Raw genomic sequence first — 24247 nt, forward strand, 5'->3', positions numbered from 1 at the left:
CCAAATGAAGAATCCCTGTGTTAGAAAAAATAAAATCATGATGCACTTCCTGCCTAGATAGCTGGACAGTCTGCAAGGCAGAGCTTCGCCCTCTCGGACCGGCCTCCCTGGGCCAGAGGTGCACCTGCCATGGTACCCCAGTGCGGCCCACAGAGCCCTGAGGCCCTGCAGAGCCGGGCCTCTGCCCACGTTCCCACCGCCCACCAGCCTTCAAATGTCCTGGGGCCTTGTTCACTGCTGTCCCCCAGGCCTGGCACACCACAGGCATCAATGAGCACACACTGAGACTGGAGGAGCCAGGCCCCACCAGTACCCCTCCCTCCCATCCCGGCCTAACTACAGACCCCAGCAGCACCACGCCTGCTCTGTGCCCTTTGCCTTCCCTCACGCTGGTCCCCTGCCAGCCTCCCCCAGGCTGACACCTGCTCCCCCAGAGCATCACCATCTCTGCCCTGCTCTGTCCTTCTGCACAAATGTCCAGTCCTTAAGGGCAAGGCAGGTCTGGTGTCACCAGGTCCCCAGGGCCCCTCTGACACAGTAAGTGCTCAACAAATATTAGTTGGATGGATAGATAAATGGACAAATGGATGATAGATGGATGGATGGACAGACAGATGGAAGGATGATAAGCAGATAAATGGGTGGATGTATGGATGGACAGATGGATGGATCCATGGATGGACAGATGGATGCATGGATGGACAGATGGACAACCAACCCATCTGAATATAAAATAACAGGATGTTGGCCCTGGCTGGAGAGGCACAGTGGACTGAGTGCTGGCCTGCAAACCAAAGGGTCCCTGGTTTGATTCCCAGTCAGGGCACATGCCTTGGTTGCAGGCCGGGTCCCCAGCAGGGGGCGTGAGAGAGGCAGCCACACATTGATGTTTCTCTTCCTCTTTTTCTCCCTTCTTTCCCCCCTCTAAAAAGAAATAAAATCATTTTTAAAAATAGGATGCTACTCACACACCTGCTTGTGTAAATTATAGTGTTGGGGGACCCTGGGGGGCTCCAATAAAGGGGCATGTAGGTTGATTCCTTGGACCCTGCTTCTACACAGGTTATAACGCTGGAACTCTGAGCCTGCAAGGCCTCTTCCTTCTGGATTCAAACCAATGTTCATATTTTTTTAAATTTAATCTTTACTGTATTTTTTTCATTACCCTTTAGTCCCCTTACATCTCCCTCCTCTCAGCAATCCCCATGCGGTTGTTCGTGTCCATAAGTCCTTTTTCCTTTCTTGCTCAATCCCTTTACTCTCTAACCTTCCCCCTACAACCAGCTGTCATCTGCTCTCTATCAGTAAGTCTATCCCATTTTCCTTGTTAGTTCAGTTTGTTCGTTAGATTCCACATATGAGTGAAATCATATGGTATTTGTCTTTCTCTGACTGGCTTATTTCACTCAGCATAATGTTCTCCAGGTCCATCCATGCTATTGCAATGGGTAAAATTTTCTTCTTTTTTATGACTAAGGAGTAGCCCACTGCGTAGATGCCCCACAGTTGTCTTACCCACTCAGCTATGGATGGACACAGGGCTGCTTCCATATCTCGGTGATTGTAAATAACCTTGCAATGAACACTGGGGTGCTTATGTTCTTTCCGATTCGCGTTTTGGGTTCTTTTGGATATATTCCCAGAAGTGGGATCACTGGGTCAAAAGTCAGATCCATTTTTAATTTTCTGGGGTATCTCCATACATACTGCTTTCCACAGTGGCCACATTCCCACCAATAGTCCACAATAGTCCAAAAGGGTTCCCCTTTCTCCACATTCTCACCAGCACTTGCTGTTTGTTGATTTATTGATGACGGCCATTCTGGCAGGTGTGAGATGGTGTCTCACTGGGGTTTTAATTTGCATCTCTGATGACTAGTGATGGTGAGAATCTTTTCATATGTCTAGTGGCCATCTGTATGTCCTCTTTGGAGAAGTGTTTATTCAGGTCCTTTGCCCATTTTTTAATTGGATTGTTTGTTTTTTGGTGTTGAGTTTTTGTAAGTACTTTATAAATTTTGGATATCAACGATTTATCAGATGTATTGTCGAATATGTTCTCCTTATTCTGTGGGTTGTCTTTTTTTGTTGTTGTTGTTGATTTCCTTTGCTGGGCAAAACCTTTTAGTTTGATGTAGTCCCATTTGTTTATTCTTTCTTTCGTTTCCCTTGCCTGGGGAGATTTATCTGATAAAAAATTTCCATAAGCAATGTCTGAGATTTTGCTGCCTGTGTTTTCTTCAGGATTTTTATGGTTTTGGGGTCTAACATTTAAGTCTTTGATCCATTTTGAACTTATTCTTGTGTGTGGTATAAGAATGTGGTCTGGTTTAATTTTTCTGCATGTATCTGTCCAGTTTTCCCAACACTATTTATCGAATAAACTATCTTTAGCCTATTGTGTGTGCTTGCCTCCTTTGTCAAATATTAATTGACTATAAAGGTGTGGGTTTATTTCTGGGTTCTCTATTCTGTTCCATCGATCTTTGTGTCTGTTTTTATGCCAGTACCAGGCTGTTTTGATTACTATGGCCCTGTAGTATAGTTTAATATTAGGTAGAGTGATTCTTCCAACTTTGTTCTTTGTTCTCAGGATCGCTGTTGCTATGTGAGGCCTTTTGTGGTTCTGTATAAATTTTTGAACTACTTGTTCTCATAATTTTGCATGCTTTTTCTAAAGGGAGTCTTTGAAATTATATAGGTCTTAAGCCCTGTGGAAGCTGGCTCTGCCTTTACTATGTAATTTTACTTTAAATTTGAGCGTGTTGTCGAGTTCTAGAAATGTGGAGGTTTCAAATGAAAATCCGACTCTGGTTTTCCTTTGAACACATCGGAAGCTCTGACCCAAGAGGAGATGGGTGTGGTCTCTGTGGCTCAGCCCGGTTGTCCTTTAGGCAGAACCAGTGCCTTCCGGTCTCCGGAGGCCCTGTGGGCCCCGTGCCTCGGGCTAAGTTACTACATCTTAGTTACGAGCTACTGGAAATAGCAACGCCTTTGCCTTACCTTGTGGCGACGGCTTCTCCCGGGTAATGGATGCTCTTGAAAACCAACGCGAATGCTCCCTCCTGAAAACACGGGAAGATGAGTGAGAACACCTCGCTCCAGTTGAGCCCGGCCACTGCAGCCCGACCTGCGCCCTACCGGACTCCCCGGACTGCCAGTGGGCAGTCCTGGGGTCATGCCGGGCACCGAATACAGGATGGCAGGGTGACTCCAGGAGAACAGTGGCAGAGATGGTGCCGTGCTGAAGGACAAAGACCAGGGCTTGTGGGTTTCCTCGTGAACCGCAGCAACTGCGTCCGGCAAGGCCCACGAGGAGCATGTGCCAGCTCTGGGATGCACGGGGTGGGCGGGGCATGAAAACCAGGGGCCAGGTGAGCACCGGGGCCAGGGCTCATGCCCCCCAAGCCAGTACCTACTCAGGGAGCACCTGTGAAGATGAAAGGGGCTAACACTCCAGGACCGGTGCTTAGCTCAATGCACGCTGGAGCCTGGATTCAAATCCTGGTTCCCCCCTTAGCTATATGGCTTCTCTGAACCGATGCACTAGAACACTGCTGCCATGCAGAGAACCCAACAGAAGCACAAGTTGCTATTATGGCAATCACTATTTCTATGGCGACAACTGTCAGCTGTCCTACTCTGTACAAAGCAGAACCAGAATCTAGGTCTCCTAACTCAAGGCTCCACATGCCCTTTCCATGTAAATCGTTGGTACATCATCCTCCACCACATTCTGACCACCCTGCACTAATGTGCCATGATCCCAGTGGACTCTGGTTAGGAGCGATCAGCTATAAATCAGGATTTCCACATGAAATTCCCAGGGTTTGGTACCCTGGCAACTCTAAGACCCTGAGCAGCCAGTGTGTGAAGGCCCGTTTGCCAACTCAGTCACAAAGCCAGAGGGACCCCACATCCCTGTCCCTAGGCCTCCGAGGGCCCTTCGCACTGCCCAGGGTGCAGGGGCGCCAGGCAGACCCTCAGCAACCTGACGCTGGCCCTGCAGGCCTTGTCTCCTGCAGCGCTTTTTCACCTTTTCCATCTCACGGCACACTGAAACTACTAAAATTCTGTGAGACACCAAAAAAAATTTTTTACCCATCTGACAAAAAATAGGTATAATTTTGATGTATTCACACCACACAGCTACTGTTATGCTGGCTGCTATCATTTTCCATTTGACAACCTAAGGGAAAAGCGGTCAGTGTCCCTGACCAAATAGACAGGTACTGCGTGTGTTAAAAATCCTTGTGGTGCACCACTTGAAAATCGCTGTTGAAGGAGAAAATTGCCATCCTTGGGGAGGTATCTCTGAAATTTAAAATCACGGCTGGAAAAGAGGAAGTACCGTCTGCCACCTTGCCTTCCTGCACGTTACACAGTACATTCATTAGACTTGATGCCTGGGTCAGACTCTCAAACACATGCCCACTAAATTGTAACGCCCCAAATGGGAGTCTCAGAGCAAAGGGCTCCACAGCAGAGTTACTGTTAAAGAAAGGCCCTGAAAACATGGAGGGGTGACATGTTTTAAAGCACGCTGGTGGGGCCGCAGCAGCCTCTGACCCCAAGTGTGGTGGATTCTTGGCCTGAATACTGTCCCCAGGCTGTCCCCCCCAGGGAGGAGCTGCTGGGCAGCACTGATGTCCAAGAGGCGGGTTCTGGGAGATCTGGAGGCCTCTCCTCCTCCTCCACTATCCACAGGGTGGGAGAGACTGGGTCCACTCCCACTCCCCCTCCTCCTCCAAGTAGGGACCTCTTTTGGATAATCCCCTCAGGGTAGGCGTCTCAGCAGACCCTTTAAAGGTTCTGTGGGTCCAACCCTCTGGGATGTCATGAATCTCTCTCCTGGATCACTCCCTTGCGCACACAAAACTGATCTGACATCTATCCCCCAAACAGAACCCTCCTTCCGAACTGCGAGCCTCCCCTGTCACTGGGCCATTTCTTCGCACCCTTCCCCTCCAGTCAAAGTTCTGGACAGTCTGCACCCGCATCCTTCACATCCTCTTGCTTCCTGCCCTCCATGCACTCAGGAAGGATGCTGGGCCATTGCTCCCTGGGACAAATATTTGCTTTACTGAAACAGCATGCAAGACTACAATTCTAAGCCCAAATCAGTGAAATGCATCCGGGGCAGGCAACTAATGGAGCAAACAGCCCAGCTGAAAAGGAAACAGTGGGAACGACCCCCAAGGTCTTGCCTGCAACCCGTGACCCAGGGGGCCTGTCAGTTTCAGAGGTGTTAAAATGAGGCAAGGCACCTCTATTTGATGTTCACCACCCAAACCTCAGAACTTCTCCAAATATCACAAGGATGTAACATCTTAAGGCCAGGCGCTACAGACGAGCCAACTTGAATCCTCAGGTACTTGGCACAAATAACGTGCGTGATAAACGCTCACGCAAAATGAAGAAAGAGATGCTTCAGACAGGTAGGGCCTGGAACTCACCAGCTGCTGCACGACTCTCTCCACCAGGGTTGAAAACGTGATGTCCTCGAACTCTCTGTTGTCGAACACATATTTGATCAGCTTGGCGATGGTCTCCGTGTCTGTTTCTGACTCAAACTCATAGCCCTTGCTTTCCTGGAATATTTGGTTGCACACGGGGTCAGATGATGGTCATTGCGAAACACTGGCCTGGCCAGCTTCCTCCCCTCCCTTCTGACTTGCCCTCAGAGTGACTTAAGGCGCGAGCAATAAAAATATGAAAAAGATGAGAAATGGGTGCCAGAGTCACACAGTGCAGGACAGCTGAGTCACTGGGAACCCCCGAGAGGGCCCCGCCTCTGCAGCCTGAACCTGCCACGCCTCTGGACGCTGCAAAAGCACAGCAGGCAGAGTGATCGCAGGAGCTGCGTCAAATCCAGCCACGCCCCAGCCAGCACCTCAGCCCTCTCCTCCCTGAGACACTCGCCATCTACCTTCCCGCCCCACATCGCAGTGGCCCTTGTGGGCACGAGCGCCCTTCTATTGCCTTCAGCAAGACCTGAGGTGGCGGCTGAGCCGGAGCTGAGGTTTGTGTCCCATGTGGGGACGTGGCCAAGAGTGGCTGTCACTCAGCTCTGCCTTTGCCGCAGGAGGGAAACGAGCTGGGCTGGCAGTTTCTGGGGAGACCAAGACCACGTGACTTAGACATGACCCAGGAGAAGTATCTTACCAGAAACTTCCTCAGGTCTTTGTAATTTGTGATGATCCCATTGTGGATGACCACGAATTCTGGAAGACAAGTTTAGTCGAGAAAGAGGCTATGAAGGAGTGACGTTCAAGTCAGGTGTGAGGGGAAACACTTCAGGGGCTTGAAACTGTAAACGCTGCTCCTGCAGGGACGTCTGTTAGGCAAACGTCGCTTACAGGCACTAGTACCGACATCTGCCGGGACTACAAGTTCAACCTCAGGAAACACAGACAGAAAGGAAAAAGCAGCCAACCTGACCACAGACAGAACTCCACTCGTGGTCTGCATGGCTTTGCTCTTTGTGTTGATGGGGACGATTAACCCTCCACTACCCAGAAATGATTCCAGGCATTCTCACTGGCCCAAAGAAGTCACACACGAGTGGTCCATGCACGTGCTTCTGTTTGACCATAGTGAACTGTAAAAAGATTGGGGCTGAGCCCTGGCTGGTGTGGCTCAAGTGGTTGGAGCATTGTTCCATAAACCGAAAGGTCACGGGTTCGATTCCCAGTCAGGGCACCTGCCAAAGTTGCAGGTTTGGTCCCATTGGGGTGTGTGGGAGGCAACCAACTGATATGTCTCTCTCTTCTCTTTCTTCTTCCCTTCCCCTCTCTCTAAAATCAATATGCGTGTCCTTGGGTAAGGATAAAAATTTTTAAAAAAGATCTGATGTGAACAACCTCAAGTTTTCACTTAAAAACCCCTGGCTTTCTTAGAGGAGCATCCCCAACAGTCCTAGCACCCCTGGGCTCCCCCAAATGCCTGCGGGGCCACAAGCACGTCTCTCTGCAGAGCCTGCACCTCCCCACCCCAGCAGCAAACCGTGCCCTTGGGCTGCTCCCCTCGGTCGCCACTGCACACCTCAACACACAGTTGAGGCCAGCCTGAAAGTTTTTCTGATCAAGTGACCCTTTCCCCCTTCAGCCCAGATAATGGAAGACTCTTCATTATCCCGAGACTCAGTGATTCCACCAGGATGCATGCAGATGTCTGGCGTTCACTGCAAACACTGACCACCCTGGCTCAGTGAAACTTTGGATCTCCAACTCGCGTTTTTCCTCCGTACGGAACAGGTTTTTCCTGTTCCATCTTTCAAAACCTTTTCCTTTATTCCTTTTCTTTTATTTTTACCACGATATCCTCTATGTGTTTTTTTGACAGCATATTGCTTTTTTTTGTGTGGTCACCCCCCAAAATGAGAGGGCATGAGTAAAAAAAAAAAGCCACTTTCAGCAGGTGCGCTAGCCCAGCTCACCGGTGTTACAGCTATCGTGTGTTTACTGCTCCACTCATTCTGGTCCCTCTCGGGGACAACTGCTGGGGCTCTTCTGCGTGAATGGCCTCCAGAGCACCCCCTCCCTCAAGTTGCTTCCATGTCTACTGCAACACTGTTTCTTACACTGCTTTCCTAACTTTCACCTCAATCTAGTGCCCGCCTTCTCAGCATTTCCTAGAACCTACGTATTCTTTGTGACAACTCCTTTGTGTGTCTTCCTTGCGCAAGGCCGTTGCTGGGTGTCAGCCTTCCTTAAAAGCATGCGCTGCAGCTATCACTGATGAATTGCTAAAGAAATTTCACTGATCTTTCCTTACTTCCCATGTCATTTTGCTTTTAATGACTCATCCTGAGTCAGGGCAGGCGTTTCCAAGTTTGGGTGTGGGGGGGATCTCCTGGGAGCCTCCCTGCTCGGTGACGCAGAATCACCGTCTGCACTGACGTGGGGCTCGCCTCACCACCTGGGTGGGCAGGGGGCGTGTAACATCTCTGGGCACGTGGGCCTGGTACGGCGTCTCCTCCCCCGACACTGGTATCCCAGGGCCCAGCCCGTGCCTGGCTCAGGGTTCAGCTGGATGTATGTTCTGGGTCCTTGGCACCTGGGTGCAGGGTGCCTGCCCCAGTGGTGGGACGCCCTAAGGTCCTACGGACAAGATGCAGGGAAAAGTCCCAGCAAAAGCCTCACTGTCTGAGACTCTGACCACGCGGGCGCACGTGCAGCCCGGCCCTTGCACTCCCTCCAGCTGCTCTGCTGAGAGGGGTGTGTGGGGTGTCCTGTTTTGTGGAGGAGGCCTTGCTTTCCAAACTGGGCAGGAGGGTGCTGCTCGCTCGGGCAGGCCCACTCCCGGGAGGATTCACTGCAGTGAGTCTGGTGGAGCGCTCAGCTAAATGTCTGTAACAAGCACCCAGAGCATGTCTGATGCATCAGTCCCCACTCTGATTGATGCTGGACTCGGCAAGAAGCTGCACTGTGCCGGGGGGTCTCAGTGGGCTCCCTGCTGACTCCAGAGATCACTCTCCCTGCCGGACACCCTCCTCCATCATGCCCCGCTGTCTGTCTTTGGGGCTCCTGACCCGACCAGGCCCAACCCAGAATGGGGACCCTCAGGAGGGCCCAGGCGATGTCTCATGCCCTTGCCTGGAGCCCTGGGAGGAGTCAAGGGCTTGGCCCTCTCTGCAGCCCACATGCCTGCTCTGTCCTATTACAAGGGAACCGAACACTCTGGGGCTGACCACAGAGCCCCCAAGAGCTGCCGCTGGGAGCCCCAGAGCAGCCAGTCCACCCCATGAAAGAGGTGGGGCGAGATTAGAGGAACCAGGACATGGAGAGCTTCCTGGGGGTCCAGGTAGGTGGTGAGGAGCCATGAGCTGGGGCTGGCACACGGGAGCTGCTGGGAGAGCTGGGAAGCCCACAGGCCACCAGTGGGGCTGCCATGAGCAGTGGCTGTGTCCTGCTCTGTGACAGGCCCGCTGTCTGTCGGTGGGCATTCGAGCGTCTGTGAGCCCAGTTACCATGGCTTCTGGTGTGTCAACGGAGCCAGGAGTCTGGACGCTCCCACATCCCCATTCTCATTTTTCACAAAAAGGGAAAGTTGAGGGCTCTGCTGTCGGGAGGAGCTCTGGGGCCACCACTGGCAGCCTCTGCCTCTCCAACCGCGGGCCCTCAGCCGCCAAGGCCTCCATGTGGGGCGGGTTGGGAGCAGGTACCTCAGACCCAGTTAAGCAAGGGGACACCATCTTCTCCCCTGTGCCCAGACACCACAGTCCCTAGTTTGGAACAGCGTCTAGTCCCGTCACCCCTCATGCTGCCAAGTCCCCTCAGCCTGGGTCCCCAAGAGCCTGCAGAACTCTCCAGAAGTGCCTTGTTTTCCTGGGGACATCTAGGGGGCCAGCACACTGCCCCAGGCCAGGCTGACGTTGCCTCCCATCTGGGGCTGGTGCCACCAGATTGGGTCCTGAGGATGACAGGGCACCGGAAAAGCCCCTTGGCAGTGGGTGCAGGCCAGCTTGGCATGGGCTGGGACAGGGAGCGAGGCCTCCGTACGTACCATTGCCTTTGTCCGAGCGCTGTGGGTGGCTGTTGACGGCGCTGGGGGCCCCGTGGGTGGCCCAGCGTGTGTGCGCGATGCCGAAGTGGGTCTCGAACTCCACCTCCAAGTCCACGCTGGCTTGTTCTAGATGGAAAACAAATCTATCTGCCACACTTTCAAAATGAACATCAACACAGGAGTAACACGTCACGGTCACGTCGCTCCACAGAGACTCATCAGCACATCCCACTGGCGAGCCCCCAGGGTCCCCCACCCTCCCCGAGATTCTCTCAGACCCCTGCTGCTGATTGCTCTGTGCTCACCAGTCACCCAGCTCACTCAGCGAAGTGAGTGAACTCACTTTAAAATGAAACACATCTATCTCACTCCAAGTGGAAGTATCGTGTATCAGAGAAATGAAAATAAACACATAAATACCAAAAATTTTTTTAAAAAAACATTTTTTTTACACACCGCTGGCTAACTGAAACTGTCCTGTACTCTGGGAAACACAGTTCTACCAGGTGGGCCCAGACGGGCGGCATTTTCCGTCTTAAACACTGGTGGGGCACAGGGTCTCCAAGTGACCCACGTGCTGCCCGCACCCGTCGCGTCCCCTACTCACTGTAAAGTTCTTCGTCCAGAGCCTTGACATTCCCTCTTTTCTTGACCAGCTGGATGCGTCTTTCTTTGACTTCGCTGTCATTCCCGTCAATCGCCACACCTGCGGGGAACAGGAGTTTCTGTACTGGAGGTTAAGGTTCATCTCCTGACCGACTCGGAAAGAGAAGGCTATAACTGTGCCTGGGCCTTAGGCGGCCACCAGGGACGGACAGGTGCCACCACATCTGCCATGGAGGGCGGGGTGCCCTTAGGGGCGTGCGCCTTCACTGTCCATTGCTGTCCCTGTTGCACTCCCCCTCTGCCGGCTGGCCTCCTGGTAAGCTCCCACCAACAGGGACGTGGAATGATGGGCCCTCCCTTGCTCCTCAGGTGGCATCACTAAAAATGGGAAATGGACAAGGTCCCCACCAGCTGGGCTGTGGGGGACACCCACTAGCCGGGCTGTGGGGGACGTGCTCCGAGAGGGCCGCCTGCTGGGGGGCGGTGCAGCCACTGGGGAAGACCCTTCGAAGAGTGTAGGGGGCGGAAAGTGTGGGGTGAGTGGGAAAAAGGCGTGAAAGGACAGGATGCCTCAGTCACAATGCAGAGAAATGACCGTGTGAGCCCCCAACCCCGTGGGCCCTTGCTCCCAGACGACCCTGACCACGACAGGAGTAAGCCTTCGAAGACAAGACACCCGGGGCGGAGGGTCGGGGGGGCGGGGCTCGAGATGCCNGGACGTGCTCCGAGAGGGCCGCCTGCTGGGGGGTGGTGCAGCCACTGGGGAAGACCCTTCGAAGAGTGTAGGGGGCGGAAAGTGTGGGGTGAGTGGGAAAAAGGCGTGAAAGGACAGGATGCCTCAGTCACAATGCAGAGAAATGTCCGTGTGAGCCCCCAACCCCGTGGGCCCTTGCTCCCAGACGACCCTGACCACGACAGGAGTAAGCCTTCGAAGACAAGACACCCGGGGCAGAGGGTCGGGGGGCGGGGCTCGAGATGCCAACCTCTCCTGCCCTGATTCTTCCTTCGGCTTTTCTACGGTTTTCAGACCGGATGAGCGTGTCCTCGCCACGGCGGGACATGCGGGGCTTACCCGCCGAGTCGTAGCCTCTGTACTCCAGCCGCTGCAGGCCTCTGAGGAGGGTTTCGAAAATCTCCTTTCTGGTGCGGGGCACTCTGTAGTTCATGTAGGCGAAGATCCCTGTCGACAGAGGGGACACCATGCGTTTGCCAGCTGCTGGGGTCCTGCTTGGGACAGGGGCCGGGAGTGCAGACTCCAAACGGCCCTGTGGGAGCGCGTCCGGGCTGCGCACAGAGGAGGCCGCCATGGGCACCCCTTCCCCTGCGACAAAAAGACTCTCGGGCGTTACACACAGCAGTTGATGAGGCCCCGCCTGCCCCTTGGCCACGCCATTCCACCAAGGAGTTTTCCACGGACGTGCGGGCAGGAGACAAGGCTTTCACGGCAGCAGCACAGCCAAGATCAGCAAAACCGCCCGACCGCCCACAGGCCTCTGGGAGGCTGGACTCCATGGACTCCATGGACTCCGTGACTGGCACACAAAACTCCTGGGGAGAGCCATACGGAGGCCACAGCAGCCTCCCGCAGCCACGGGGGATGGGCGCCATGCCTCTGCTCCACTTCCCGAGTGGCCCTGCTGCCTGGGTCAAGAAGCACGCTTTCCAGCAGCAGCAGGACGTATCTGAAAGGTCCATATCTCTGAGGAAGGCCCACAGCAGGGAAGGTTTCGTTTGGCTTTATTTTCTCTGTTCATAATGCAAAACCGTGATTTCCTAAGTAGGAAGTAACAGTTGTCTCGCAGGCTCTTCCCAAACTCCTCTGCTTTGTCAGTCCCCTGCCTGAGACTGCAGACTTTCCGTGTGTCTCTGTCCTGCCCTGCGAGTGCACCCGGCCGGTCACCCCTCTGTCCTCAAATCCTCCCTTCCCTCCTCGGAGCTCAGGTCCAGCCCCCTCCCAGGGCAGGCTTGTCCAGGCCTGGGCTCTCACACCCACAGGGCCACCCCAGTGCTTACATCTGGGGACATCTGTACCCCCTGGCAGGGACACAGGCTAGCATTCCTCTCTTTATATTTATCACCGCATCTCAGCTCACAGCCCTTGTTCAAAGACCCTGAGTCGGTAGTAATCGGTGAAGCCATATACAGAGCATGAAAAAGTTACTGGGCTTCTGGCATATTCGTAGTAGCTCGTCTTCTTGAGAGCTCATCCTGTGTCAGGCACTGGGCCAAGCATTCTCACGCAGGTGTCAACTGGAGCTCACAACAACCTTAGATCAGATCTGCTATCACCCAGAAGCCCGGGAAGCTGTGACTGGGCCACAGCCACAAGCAGAACCAAGGGGACCTGACTTGAACATTCCCAGCGCTGAGCAGGGCTGCCTAGGGCATGGGTAGGGTCAAAAGGTTTATTTTTCCCAATTTTAATTCTGAGAAAGAAGATGCCTACCAAGAAGGGCATCCGGTGGCTCTCCCGCAAGCTGCGCTTTGGAGAGAAGCGTGCACTGAATTGCCTGCCCAGCCTGTGCTCTTGCCCTTTGAGCCAGCCCTGATAAAGGAGTCCCTGGAATTGTATTTCAACCACAGGACTGAGGCTACTTTCTCAGTCCAATCAGAGCTGTGCAGCTATATCCCAATTAGAATCTCCAACAACCAATCAGAGTAGCACACCAATCAAACTGCAAGGATTTAGAGTCATCTGCATGAGGACAAACCAATCAGAGGCTGGGGAGGAGACTTGTGTCTATACAAGTCTGCTCCCTTCTGGTTCCAAGAGCACGCCTGCCCGGCAGGGGCTGAAACACCAAAACATCCCACTGGACCAGAATGGAGCAGACTGGCACAGATTGGTGCACATGGGTGTGGAGCAGAACACACAGACCAAAGCCCAGCAGGGCTGTCTAGTCAGAGAGGGGCCAGGCCCCAGGGCCCTCTCACAGCCGAGCTGCGTCATAATTGAGCAGTGATGCTCTGGAGCGGTCTCACAATCAAACTGTTTGCACTGAATGCAATTTCCGTCTTCTCTGCACTCCAAATTGGGGGTTCTTGTTCAAGGCACTGAGTCGATGCCAACAACCACGGCATAACAATTTTTTATTTCTCCAACACTTTTCTGGGATAACGAAACAGTCCAATCAAGATTAAAAGCCTGCCAGACAGTAGCACCCCAGTGTTCCCTGCAGCATTATCCACAATAGTCAAGACATCGTAAGTATCCACTGGCAAATGAATTGATAAAGAAAATGCGGTACATGTATATAAGGGAATATTATCCAGCCATGAAAAGAAGGAAATCTTGCCATTTTTAACAACATGGACGGACCCGGAGTACATTATGCTAAGTCAAATAAGTCAGGCAGAGAAAGACATTCTACGATTTCATTTATGGGTGGAATCTAAACAAAATGACCAAACGCACGATACAGAGATCAGATTGTTGGTTGCCGGGGTAGGTGTGGGAGGCGGAGAGATTGGGCAAAGGTGGTCAGAAAGCACGTACTTCCCGTTATACGACAGCTGAGTTCGGGGGACACGACGTGCGGTATGATGACTCCAGTTAATGCTTCATCGTACATTTCCAAGTTGCTAAAAAAGTAGCTCTTAAAAGTTCTAATAAGGAAAAAATCTTAACTGTGTGAGGCGATGACTATTTAAGTAATGGTATTGTGGTAATCATTTTATCAAACCATCAAATTATTATGCTGTATACCTTAAACTTATACAATGTTTCACGTCCCTTCCATAATGGAAAATCTTTTTCCGGAGATGACCCTCGGGAAGGACAGCCTTCTGGAGGACATTTGCGGACTGAGTAGGTCTATGAACAAAACCCCCATAACATCTCCAGCTGATTGAAGTCAATATGGTGTCCCTGAATGGGTGATTAAATTTTAATGAAATGAATGTGATATTCCTAAGCAGTAAGTAGAGTCAACTCACATGAATAGCTAACCTGTGAAAATTTGCCTAGACACACTCAGTCGAAAATAGGTTACAAAATTAAATGGTGCTAAAATAGTTTGCATTCTTACATACTGTGCATTACTGTACACAGAACATATTTTTACCCCCCCCCCCCCGCACAGAGTTTATATTTAAAAGCACGCAAACTGTGTTTTCCCAGCAGTTACAGGCGGTTTCCGCTGGGAACAGTGCAGGCAGCTCTGATGGGCTGCTGTTCCTGGCCTCCTGGCCGCCCAAGCTCAGGCACCAGGCGCTGAACAGAAGGCTGTGTGTGCAGTGTGGGCGCCTTCCCAGCACGGCCGCCTGCTGAGCACCTGGGGGAGGGGGGTGCACCCTCTGCTCCACATTTCAAACCTGAACGTAGTGGGGCTGGGATGTATTATCACTTCACTTACGAAAAAAGACAGTTACCTTTTAATGGAAACATTTTAAAAAATGTTAACAGATTTATTGGGAGATAAAGGTCATATACCATAGGGGATTCCCATTTAAAGTGCAAAATGCTATGGTTTTAGTCTATTCACAGAGTCATACGACTATTAGTACCATCTACTTTCAGGCAGAACTTTCAGGAACATTGATTTGTTTCTTTAAAAGTTCACAGAGTTTTAGTCCCCTGAAGACCACTGAGCTCTGGGAGACTGCGAAGGAGGGAGCAACTCAGGCTCATTCCGAAGTCTTTCAAGCGGTGAGTCTTTGCTGGCCTCCTGGGAACTGTTCTAGTACTGCACCTACATCTTTGCTGGCCTCCTGGGAACTGTTCTAGTACCGCACCTGCATCTCGAGAGCAGGAGCAGCAGGAGCAGCAGGAGCAGCAGGAGCAGCAGGCGCGGCAGCCGGCACAAAGCCCTGCACGCGAAGTCTGGGAAGATTTCAATCTGAGACGATTTTACAAGAGCGCTCTGTGATGCTGCTCTCTGATCCACCCACCCTCCCTTCCCGCAATTCCCTCCTTCTGGGCTAGACTTCACTCCGAACTCACGTCAGGCACGTAAGTCCTTCAGACGGCTTTGGCTCTCAGATCTGGAGCAGCCTCCTTGCTGGGGGTGGGGGCTGCTACCACAGCCCCGTGTGCTGGGACAGTTCAAGGTTCCTCGTCCTTGTCTTGTCCTCAAGATCCCCAGCTGTGTCCACACCTGGCGTGTGGGCTGGGCAGCCTCGAGGGCACTGTTTGGGAGGTTATTGTGGTGAGGGGTTGCTAGGGGCTGCTTTTCAAGGCCTTTGCACAAGGAGGCGTCAATCTAATTTTCAACATAAGCCGGTCTTGCAGGCTGACATCTGTTCAGTTAAGTCCGTTCCCTCACTGGGTGCGGCCCCCCTCCCCTCGCAGCTTGCCCTCCTGGCCGTCCCTGCACTCTCCTGAGGGGAAGTGAAGAAGGAAGCCTTTCCACCATGCTCTTGCTGTTTTTAAAAATAATGAAATAAAAGAAAGCTGCCTTTCGGGGTCTTTCTGGGTGCGATTCACATCAGAATTCCCTGCTGGAATCCCTTCCATCCACAATGAAGGAAAGCTACCACAATAATCCCTTTTTTTTTACCTCTGAGATCAGTAAAGATCAGTTCTACAGTGAGAGTTTTAATTCGTGCGCCCTCTGAGGAAGGGGATCTGGCTCCCTGTCAACATTGAAAGGTGCTGTCTGCTGCCCAGAGCGGCTGAACTCCCAGCACTGCCTCCAAGACATGTCTCTGCAGAGGCGACAGTGTGCTCCAGTGGAAGGAGCCGCTGGTGCTGTTCGTGGTAGCTAAGGCCTGGGACACCCTAGTCCCTGACAGGGACCCGGTAAGTGACAGCACGGCCACATGCAGGACCACTGTGGGGCCGGGGGCAGGCAGCCCTCACAGGAATGAGGTGAAGCTGCCCGCTCTCTTGGAAAACAGGCCACCTCTCCAGGATGCGTTGAGAAGAAAATGCAGACTACACAACGTGTGTGAACTAGGTGGGGCCGGGGTGGGGAGAGACACCCAAAACACGGGGCCAGTGTTTGCCTCCCGAGAGGGCACTGGCGTCAGGCCAGAAGCTTCTCCCCACCGCACGTGGGCTCTAGGCGAGGTCGAGCTGAGCTCTCTCTGCTGGAGCCCATGCGCACTGGTTCAGCGTGGGCGGCTCTGTGACTCGGAGTGGTGGGCACACGGTGGCCATGCAGCCCACTCTGACTCCACCGAATCCCCGGGGCTCCCTGGTCCTGTGCACCTGAAGGAGAACACAGTCAGAGTGCACCCCGCAGTGTGTGGGAGGGTGAGCTCTGGGTCACCCACCTGTGGGCCTCCTCCCTCCCTCCAGCTCCCCCGCAGGACGGCTGAAGGTACAGAGGGCGGTGACTGACGCCGGCCGCCTGGGCCAAATACAAGTCACTGAACCCTGTGGAGTCTTTGCAAAGCTTGGGGACAGTCCGTGCCCGCTGCACAGTGAGAGTCCCGAAGAGGAGCAGGTGGGAGCCTCCCTCCGGGCCGTGCGAGGTGCCAAGTGCCAGGGTGCACCCGAATCCCTGAGAGAGGGTCATCCTCACACCCAGGGTGAAATGCAACCATTGCCAGTGGCTCTTCTTGGGTTTCTACTGGGGAAACCATGATTACACCAAATGAGTGATTAGGCTGCAGCTCGGTCAAAGTTCACTTATTGATTATCCTTACCCAAAGACACTTTTTGCATTACTTTGAGAGAAAGAGAAAAAAAAAATTGATAGGTGGCTTCTCATATGTGCCCTGATGGGGGAATGAACCAACAACCCAGACATGTGCCCTGACATGGGATAGAACCCGCAACCTTCATGTTTGCAGGATGATGCCCAGGCAACTGAGCCACACCAGCCATGGCTGGTTAAGATTTAATTCATTTCTAAAACATTTCTGTGGCTCACGAAGGCCTCATCACCTTCACCATGCCAGGGGTTTCAGGCGCAGGGCACATCATGGGGTGGGTGGAGAGAGGCAGGCCAGCAGGCCAGGCAGCAGAGGGGCTGGGGACTGAGAGGCGGGAAGGGGCGGAGCTCCTGGGCTGGCTCCGCCCATAGGCGCTCGCCTTCCACTGGGTCCGATAGATGCAGGCCTCCCTCAGGTCTCCCGCACGCCCCCTCTTTAAAAAGCCGCGGTGACCCTGAGTGTTGCCTACATAGTCTCTGCGTCCTGGTTTTTCGACTGACTTCCCACTGGACTGGAGCCTTCTCAAGGCTGGAACACACCTGTCTGTCCACCTGTCTGTCTGTCTGTCTGTCTGATTCGCCGCTGTATCCCCAACTTTAGCCCAGCACAGTTCAGGGGTTGAGTAACTATGTGTTGAAGGAAGGAAGGAAGGGAGGGAGGGAGGGAGGACGGACGGACTGGGCGCAGGGGGATCAGAGCAGGCGGCTTCTGAGCTGGGCCTAAGACAGCCCCGGCCGGCCACGCAGGCCGCACCTGCTCTCTGGAACCTCAGTACATGCCAGGCGGAAGGGCCGGAGGTGGGCAGTGCTGAGCCCCCTGAGGGCCAGCCCCTCTCACAAGGGCAGTGTGGCACTGCCAGTGTCCAGGGTCACCCCGAGACCCTCAAGCACAAGGTTTATGTCCCCGTAAACCTGCCACCATCCTGCCCCCATGCACTGTGATGACCCCAGGGCCAGAGTGAGGAGACCCTCTTCTACATGGACCCCTGGAAGAAGCCCCGAACTCTCCTTGTGGAGGGCACAGGGTCAACCACCACTGCCAGCATTTACGGGGCCCCCACGCCCAGACTTCCAGAACCTTATCTGACGCTTGCAGTGCCCTGTGCTGAGCCTGTGACTTGCAGGGACAGATAGGGCATCGGGTCATTCCCAGCCAGTCTGTCCGCCTGCAGGTGCCCCCAACCTCTGTTCAAACCCATCTTAAAATCCTGCCCTGAAGGGTGAGGACAGCTGGCACAGAGGAGACTTGGCCTGAGGGAAGGTGCCCACCTGGCTCCTATGGACGACCTCTGACCTCCCCAGGTTCGAGCTATGTTGACCGACCCCCCCACCCCTAGGGGGCCCCCAGTGCACATGGGACACTCCTGCTTGGGATTCCCCACAGGGCCCACGACCACAGCATGCCTGGCTCCCACGGCATCCCTCCCAGGGCACCTCCATCTCCAAGTGACAGGTCATGACAATGACCTCACTGGAAGAATGCCTGGCCAGAACCAGGGGCACTGAGCTCCCAGAATCTTCTCTACACCCCCTGGACTGCTCAGGGTACAGTAGCGGGGGAGGTTGTTCGGGGCCTGGAGGATGAGCGAAGAGGTCAAGTTCGCAGTGGGCTGGCTGGGGACCACCTTCTGATTCTGTGGCTGTAGTTTTGGAAAACACTCCCCCTCTCTGGGCAGCGGCTGTAAATAAAGCACTGCCCCCACCGTGCAAGTGTTTGGAAAGTTCCCTGTTCCACACGCAGGCCGGGGCTGCACTGGGAGAGCCACACTGCCAGCCAGCCAGCGGGGGGCCCGTCCCAGACGGAGGGCACGCACATGTTCCCCCACCATCTCCTGCTTCTCAGAAGCGAAGCATCTCACTCCTGCTCTTCAGTCCATGAGTCCAGCGCGATACTATCGTCAGTCCCAAACTGCACTAGTCGTTGCTCAGAGAGAGGAAATGGCTAGCTGGATCTGGGCCTCATATAATTCCTGAGCATCTGTGCCTGTGAGTGTGTGTGTGAGTGTGGCCTGCTGGGGGTGGTGGGGCTGTCTCCTCTTCTGCGCAAGGACCCCAGGAAACAGGGGGCACTGGGCCAAGCTCAAGGGCTGCAGAGGGGTCCTTGGTGTCCTGTCCTCACAGACTGCGGAGGCCACCTTCTTCCTGAAGCAGGGACGGTCTCTGCTGCACCCTCCCAAAGGGAGGGCAGTGGTCCCACCATGGGGCTCTCAAAGGGAGTTGGGGCCCAGGGCCCAGGAGGTTGGCCCCTCTGAGGACAGCTCTGTGCTGCCTCAGGCCACCTTGGGACTCCAGGGGTGACAGTGAGGGCCCCAGGGAATCCCTGAGGTCGCAGGAGCTGGCTTCCTGCAGAGAGCGCGCGGGCAAGGCATCTTCTTGTCTAATAAAGAAGCTCCTGGTGTTCTGGTCAAATGAGGGTTTCACCAACACCAAAGGGAAAGTAATATACACTCTAGATTGTGAATAAATAAAGTCTTATTTAAGCTGCCAACATTGGGTTATTTAAAAAGCCAGACTTTATTACCAGTGACAGAAACACTTCCATTGAAAATGAGAAAGAGGCAGATGCTCAGGTTAAATTACTTAATTGTAAACTACATAACTGAATTAGTCTTCAGAATTTTTTCCCAAGAACATTTGTAGCCTCAAGTTATCTCCCTTCATAAGTGAATGTAGGTCAATATAAATATAATTCCTCAATTTAAAAGCATCCTTCACTAATGCTACATGACAAGATTTCCAGAGGTGCCTCAGAACATGGGAACCTCAGAGGAGTGAGGCTGCCCGATGCGGGGCAGGGAGGCATGGCGACGGGGTGGAGGGCTGCTGCCAGCCTGGGCCCCCGTTCCGAGAGTGCCCACGGGAGTCCCACCACTCGGGTGGCGGCAGGAGAGAGCTGACAGAACTGGCCCTGCGGACGCTACTGTGCACCTCTCTTCCCACTCCACACTCAGGAACCTCACACCAATACCCTGAGGTTAGCCACGGTGACAGTATTCCCACCATAGAAACCGGCAGACCAGGGAGCCAGTTGTCAAGCGTTTACCTGCTCCTCACGAAGTAGTGGGCTCTGTGTCTTGAGTCTCCTACGGTTTAAAGAGGAACCAAGCCCCGCGATCTGAGCCCAGGGTCTGTGCCCCATCCACTCCAGCCCCGGCCCTCCAGAGATATCCTTCCACAGACCGAACTGCTGCAGGAAGGGCAGGAGTGTCACACGTGATAGGGCCCTGGGACAAAGGCGAGCTCCCGCTGATTCCCCTTATCTCCTAGGCTGCCGTCTCCTCTGCTGAGCCCCAAGGTGAGACCCCGTGCGCCCTGACAAGCTGTCCTGAAGATCCCTGTGCAAGCAAACAGAACCTGGGGGGTAGGAGGGTGGGGTCCTGGCCTCTCTTGATTCTGGGCCATGAAGCCAGGCCTGCTTCCTGCAGGGAGGGGACGAGTGGGAAGGGCGAGCACATGTGTGAAGGGCAAAAATGCAGTGAGAGCCATAAGGATCCAACGCAGGGACTGAAACCATTTGGTCAAACCGGGTGTGCTACACCAGTGACAGGCTGGGTGTGTAGTGGACACCTAGGCTCACTTTCCGTCTGCCGTGGGTCCAGTCTGAGAGTGCTGTGCCCAGGGCACTCGGGTTGAGTGCGGGTGGGGATGCAGGCAATGTCTCTGTGGCCGGGGCTTGAGTGCCTGGCACTGGCCGCATGGGCTGTTCCTGGGAAAGGCACCTGAAAGCAGGAACCCACCTGTCACAGGATGACGAAGGGCCTCTGAAGATATCAGGTCCTCATCACTGGAATCTCTGCCTGGAATCTTTATATTTTTAAAAAAGGTCCTTCTAGATGCGACTAAAGTAAGGCTCTTGAGAGGAAAGATGACCCAGAATTTTCGGGGTGGTCCCCGGCGTGATCACAAGTGTCCTCAAGAGAGAGGAGTGGGCCTGGAGGAGGCGGAAACTGCAGCCATGAACCACTGGCCAAGGGACGCTGGCAGCCCCCCAGCAGCTGCACAGGTGAGGAACCTATCCCCCCAACTCCGAGCCCCCCTACCATCCCCCAGGCCCCCACCGCCGGGTCTCGGGAGGAGGGCGGCACTGCGGGCAGTGGGTGTTGGCCCAGTGGCGCTGATTTCTGAGCCTCCAGTCTCCAGAGCCAAGTGAGAACAGATGCGCGCCGCCTGAAACCAGCAAGTCCGGTGATGGCACAGCAGCCGGAGGAACTAGTACTGCCCGGGACAAAAGGACGAATCCGAGGCAAGGCCTCTGTACCTTTTAGCAAAAACTAATAATTCTCCAATTCTTCAAAATCAAGTTCTTTCTTCCTTTCAGCAGGGAAGAACAGGTAAGATTTAAGACTTCATGGGTTGGAAGTGCAGTCCTTTGCCAGATGCCCACATGCGCCACTCCAGGCTGCTATGCCCTGGCACATGCCGGGCCGGCCACCGGGCATGCCTGTCACTTGCCCTCTGCAGAGCTCATACCTGACCCAGGCCCCATGGCACTGTCCCGCGGACCCCTCTCCACCCAGGCTGGTCAGTGCCCCCAGCCTCCACTGTGCTGGGGTCCCAAGTTCAGACTGCACAGGCGCCACCTGCTGGGTGGGGGCTGGGAGAACTGGGGACCTTGCACCCCTCCACCTATGGGCCACTGTGCACGATTCAGAAATATGGACTCAGGATTGCTCATCTCTGAATTTTTTCAAGAAAAGTATAAAATTCCACCTACTGATGTGAATTTTCCCTGATTTTGTAATTTGGTAACTAGTGTAAAGAACAAAGTTGAAATCCTGTGCACCGAACACAGAGACGACTGCGGGCTGGCGGGGCACAGGGCTTCCAGCTGCAGCTCATGCCTGAGGTCTGCCCTCTGTAACGGCACTGACCTCAGCACTTGTCTGGCCCAGACAGCATGTGTCTGGTCAGCACCCTACCTCCGAACCATCCCTCCACCTGCCTACCCCGAATCCAAGGGGAGGATATGCCCACGTGGCTGCAGGGCCTGCAAAACCCACTAGTGGCTGAGTGAAGAAGGAAGGAGGGAGGGGAAGCAGGGTGAGAGGGAGGGTCTATAGTAACCTATCTATTGGCAGAAACTCAGCAAAAATACCATGAACACCAGAGTGCAATTCTGTTAAACGCTCAGTGCCCTGAAATTTTGAGAATCATCTGCTTAGTGTGTGGGCACCAGCCAGTGTCAGGTCCAGCTTCCTGTGGGAGAAGCAGTGAAGACCAGGGAGAGCCAGGGCCAGTCGGAGCGCGGCCAAGGAGGGGCCCGCAGTGGGATGCCTGCCCACCCCTGCCGACCCCAGTGGGAATGTCCTGGGGATAGCAGATCTCAGCTGGGCCTCAGCCAGCCCGGAGAAAAGGCCTCGAACTCCTCCTGCTCAGACACAGGTGTGCACAGACCTCTCCAGGCCTCAGCTTCCCCAAATGCAGAACGAAGAGGATAAACGGTTCATTCAGGTGCACCGTTGCAACTTCTGCCATATCTTTGTACTAAACGAACACAAATTTCTTCTATGTGTCTGTAAAATTGACTATATTTTTTAAAACTTAAATGAATTCATTACAAAACAACCGTAAAAGAAAACCCAGTACCATTTGCCAAACACACATAGACCACAATCCAAAGAAACCAGACCAGTATGTTCAATTCTAGACGCCTGTGTGCTTGGCACGTTCCGGAGTGCTGCAAAAGACGCACAAACGCCTAGTTGAGCCTTTCCCGGCTACTGGAAACACAGCCAACCTTCCCATAGGGAATTCCACAGCGGCTCTGGGACTTCCCTGAGGCCACAGGGTGGGATGTGCCGTGTACCAGTGTGGGACACAGGGAATCTGAGCTGCACGCTCATCTGTTCCCTGAGGGACAGAACATGAGCAGCCCTTTAAGAAAATAGAACAAACTTGTGGACCCTCCTAGTGCACTACTTTGGCCCTAAGACCACCAGTTGGCCCAGGGCCAAGAATGCCACACTGACAAATCCAGTGGGTTTCTGGCAAAACCGCCGTCCTTGCCTCATCTGCCTTCCCAGAACTGCCCACAGGCAACCCTCCAAATCACAAATGATGCTCGCAGCCCAGAGAGCCGCACTGAGGGTGCAGCACTGAGACTGACGCCTGCCCCCGCTTGGCAAGGCTGCACCCCAAAGCCCGCTGCCTGCTCCTTGGTTGGTGGTTCCCTTTTCACGTTTTCAGGAGAGCCTGGCCTCAGAAACAAGGCCTGCACAGACTCTGACCCAGGGCTCCCCGCCGGCGCACCCCACCTCGCAGCCCTCGGGAAGCTAGACAGAGGCCTTTCATGGCTTCAAAAGTTCCACCAGGTCCTCCAGCCACAGGAGGCTGGAGTGGGTAACTGAATCCTACTCAAGGAAAAAAAAAAGGCACAGTGACCTTTTGTCCCAGCAGAAGTTCCCAGCTTTCTCCCCAGCCAGCGGAGGCGGCCCAGCCAGGAGAGTAAGGAATTGCAGATGTGCACGCGGGGCCGCGCTGCCTTCCCCTCGGCAGGGATACCTTGCCGGACAGCTGCGGGTCGCCGCGGTATCCAGGAAGCCCAGAGCCAGACCCCGCTACAGTTCTGGACCCGCTCTCTGGCCCAAGGCTCGAGGTCATTGCTGCCTCTTCCCTGCGTTCCAGCAAAGAGACCACAACACGGAATCCACATATCTAGGGACAGGGGTTCATGTTGGGACGCGAGGAGGGTGCTCAGGCCCGTGGGGAGAACACTAGGGGCTGCTCCTAATGCTGCCAGGAGTGCGCAGGTCGGGAGTCATCTCTCCTCGGTGGGCGCGGGGCACTGAGAGCCGGTTGGGGAACCCCGCGCCGGGGACTAGCAAGACCGGCGTATTGGGGTACTTGGGGCAAGCAGAGAAAAGCGCCCTCACTGCACAGGGGGTGCGGTCATCACTGTGTTGCAAGCGTCCTGGAGCCGGACAGAATCAATTCCCTCCGCTCTCAGTAGACTCGGCCACATCGCCTTCACCCAGTGCAAGAGCGGGACTGGGCACTCCCCCTGCCCCCACCACCCTGGGACACCCACTCCGGGGAACCAGTCCGATGGACGTCCCCATCCCTCGACCTTCCCGGTCCCCAACAACCCACTCTCGGGCTCAGGCGCTGAGAGACTGGGGCGCCGGAGTCCGCGCCTTCGCGGGGAAGGGGCCGCACTCACCACACATCGTGGCCGCTGCTGGCGTGGTTCGGGGTTCCAAGATCCTACGGTCCACGAACACTGCGCACTCGGTGCACACTGGAGCTCGGGGCGCCAGCCTCCGGCCCTTAAAGCCCGCAACCCTCCGCCAGGGGCGGGGCTGAGGCGGGGCTTCCTCCCCTCCCTGCTCCCCACTGGCCCCCGGTTGTCCTGACGACGGCCGGGACTAGGCCCCTGGAGTCCAGGGAGTTGGCGAGAGGCGGCTCCAGGCGCCAGTACGGTCGCGGAACGCGGGCGTCGGGCATGGAGTCCTTAAGACCGGCCGGGAAGGGGGGAGGGCAAGGAGGGGGCGGCAAACTGGGCCTCCAACGTTGGGGAGCGCAGGACCTTGGGCAGG

The 24247-nt window shown here is 54.6% G+C and overlaps 1 protein-coding gene across 1 annotated transcript in view; it reads right to left on the reverse strand.

Moving 5' to 3' along the window:
• GFPT2 (glutamine--fructose-6-phosphate transaminase 2) overlaps nucleotides 1-24001 on the reverse strand; it is a 40513-nt gene extending 16512 nt beyond the window's left edge. Inside the window, exons 1-7 of the mRNA XM_037058034.1 lie at nucleotides 23872-24001; nucleotides 11186-11293; nucleotides 10115-10213; nucleotides 9508-9633; nucleotides 6166-6224; nucleotides 5457-5591; nucleotides 3004-3065 (exon numbers count right to left, since the gene is read on the reverse strand). Coding sequence (XP_036913929.1) covers nucleotides 3004-3065; nucleotides 5457-5591; nucleotides 6166-6224; nucleotides 9508-9633; nucleotides 10115-10213; nucleotides 11186-11293; nucleotides 23872-23878 — 596 coding nt within the window. The 5' untranslated portion in view covers nucleotides 23879-24001. The remainder of the gene's footprint in view (nucleotides 1-3003; nucleotides 3066-5456; nucleotides 5592-6165; nucleotides 6225-9507; nucleotides 9634-10114; nucleotides 10214-11185; nucleotides 11294-23871) is intronic.
• Between the last annotated feature and the right edge of the window lie 246 nt (nucleotides 24002-24247).

The sequence above is a fragment of the Sturnira hondurensis genome, unplaced genomic scaffold (assembly GCF_014824575.4).
Source record: "Sturnira hondurensis isolate 20B ecotype Veracruz unplaced genomic scaffold, ASM1482457v3 Scaffold0009776, whole genome shotgun sequence".
Taxonomy (NCBI): Eukaryota; Metazoa; Chordata; class Mammalia; order Chiroptera; family Phyllostomidae; genus Sturnira; species Sturnira hondurensis.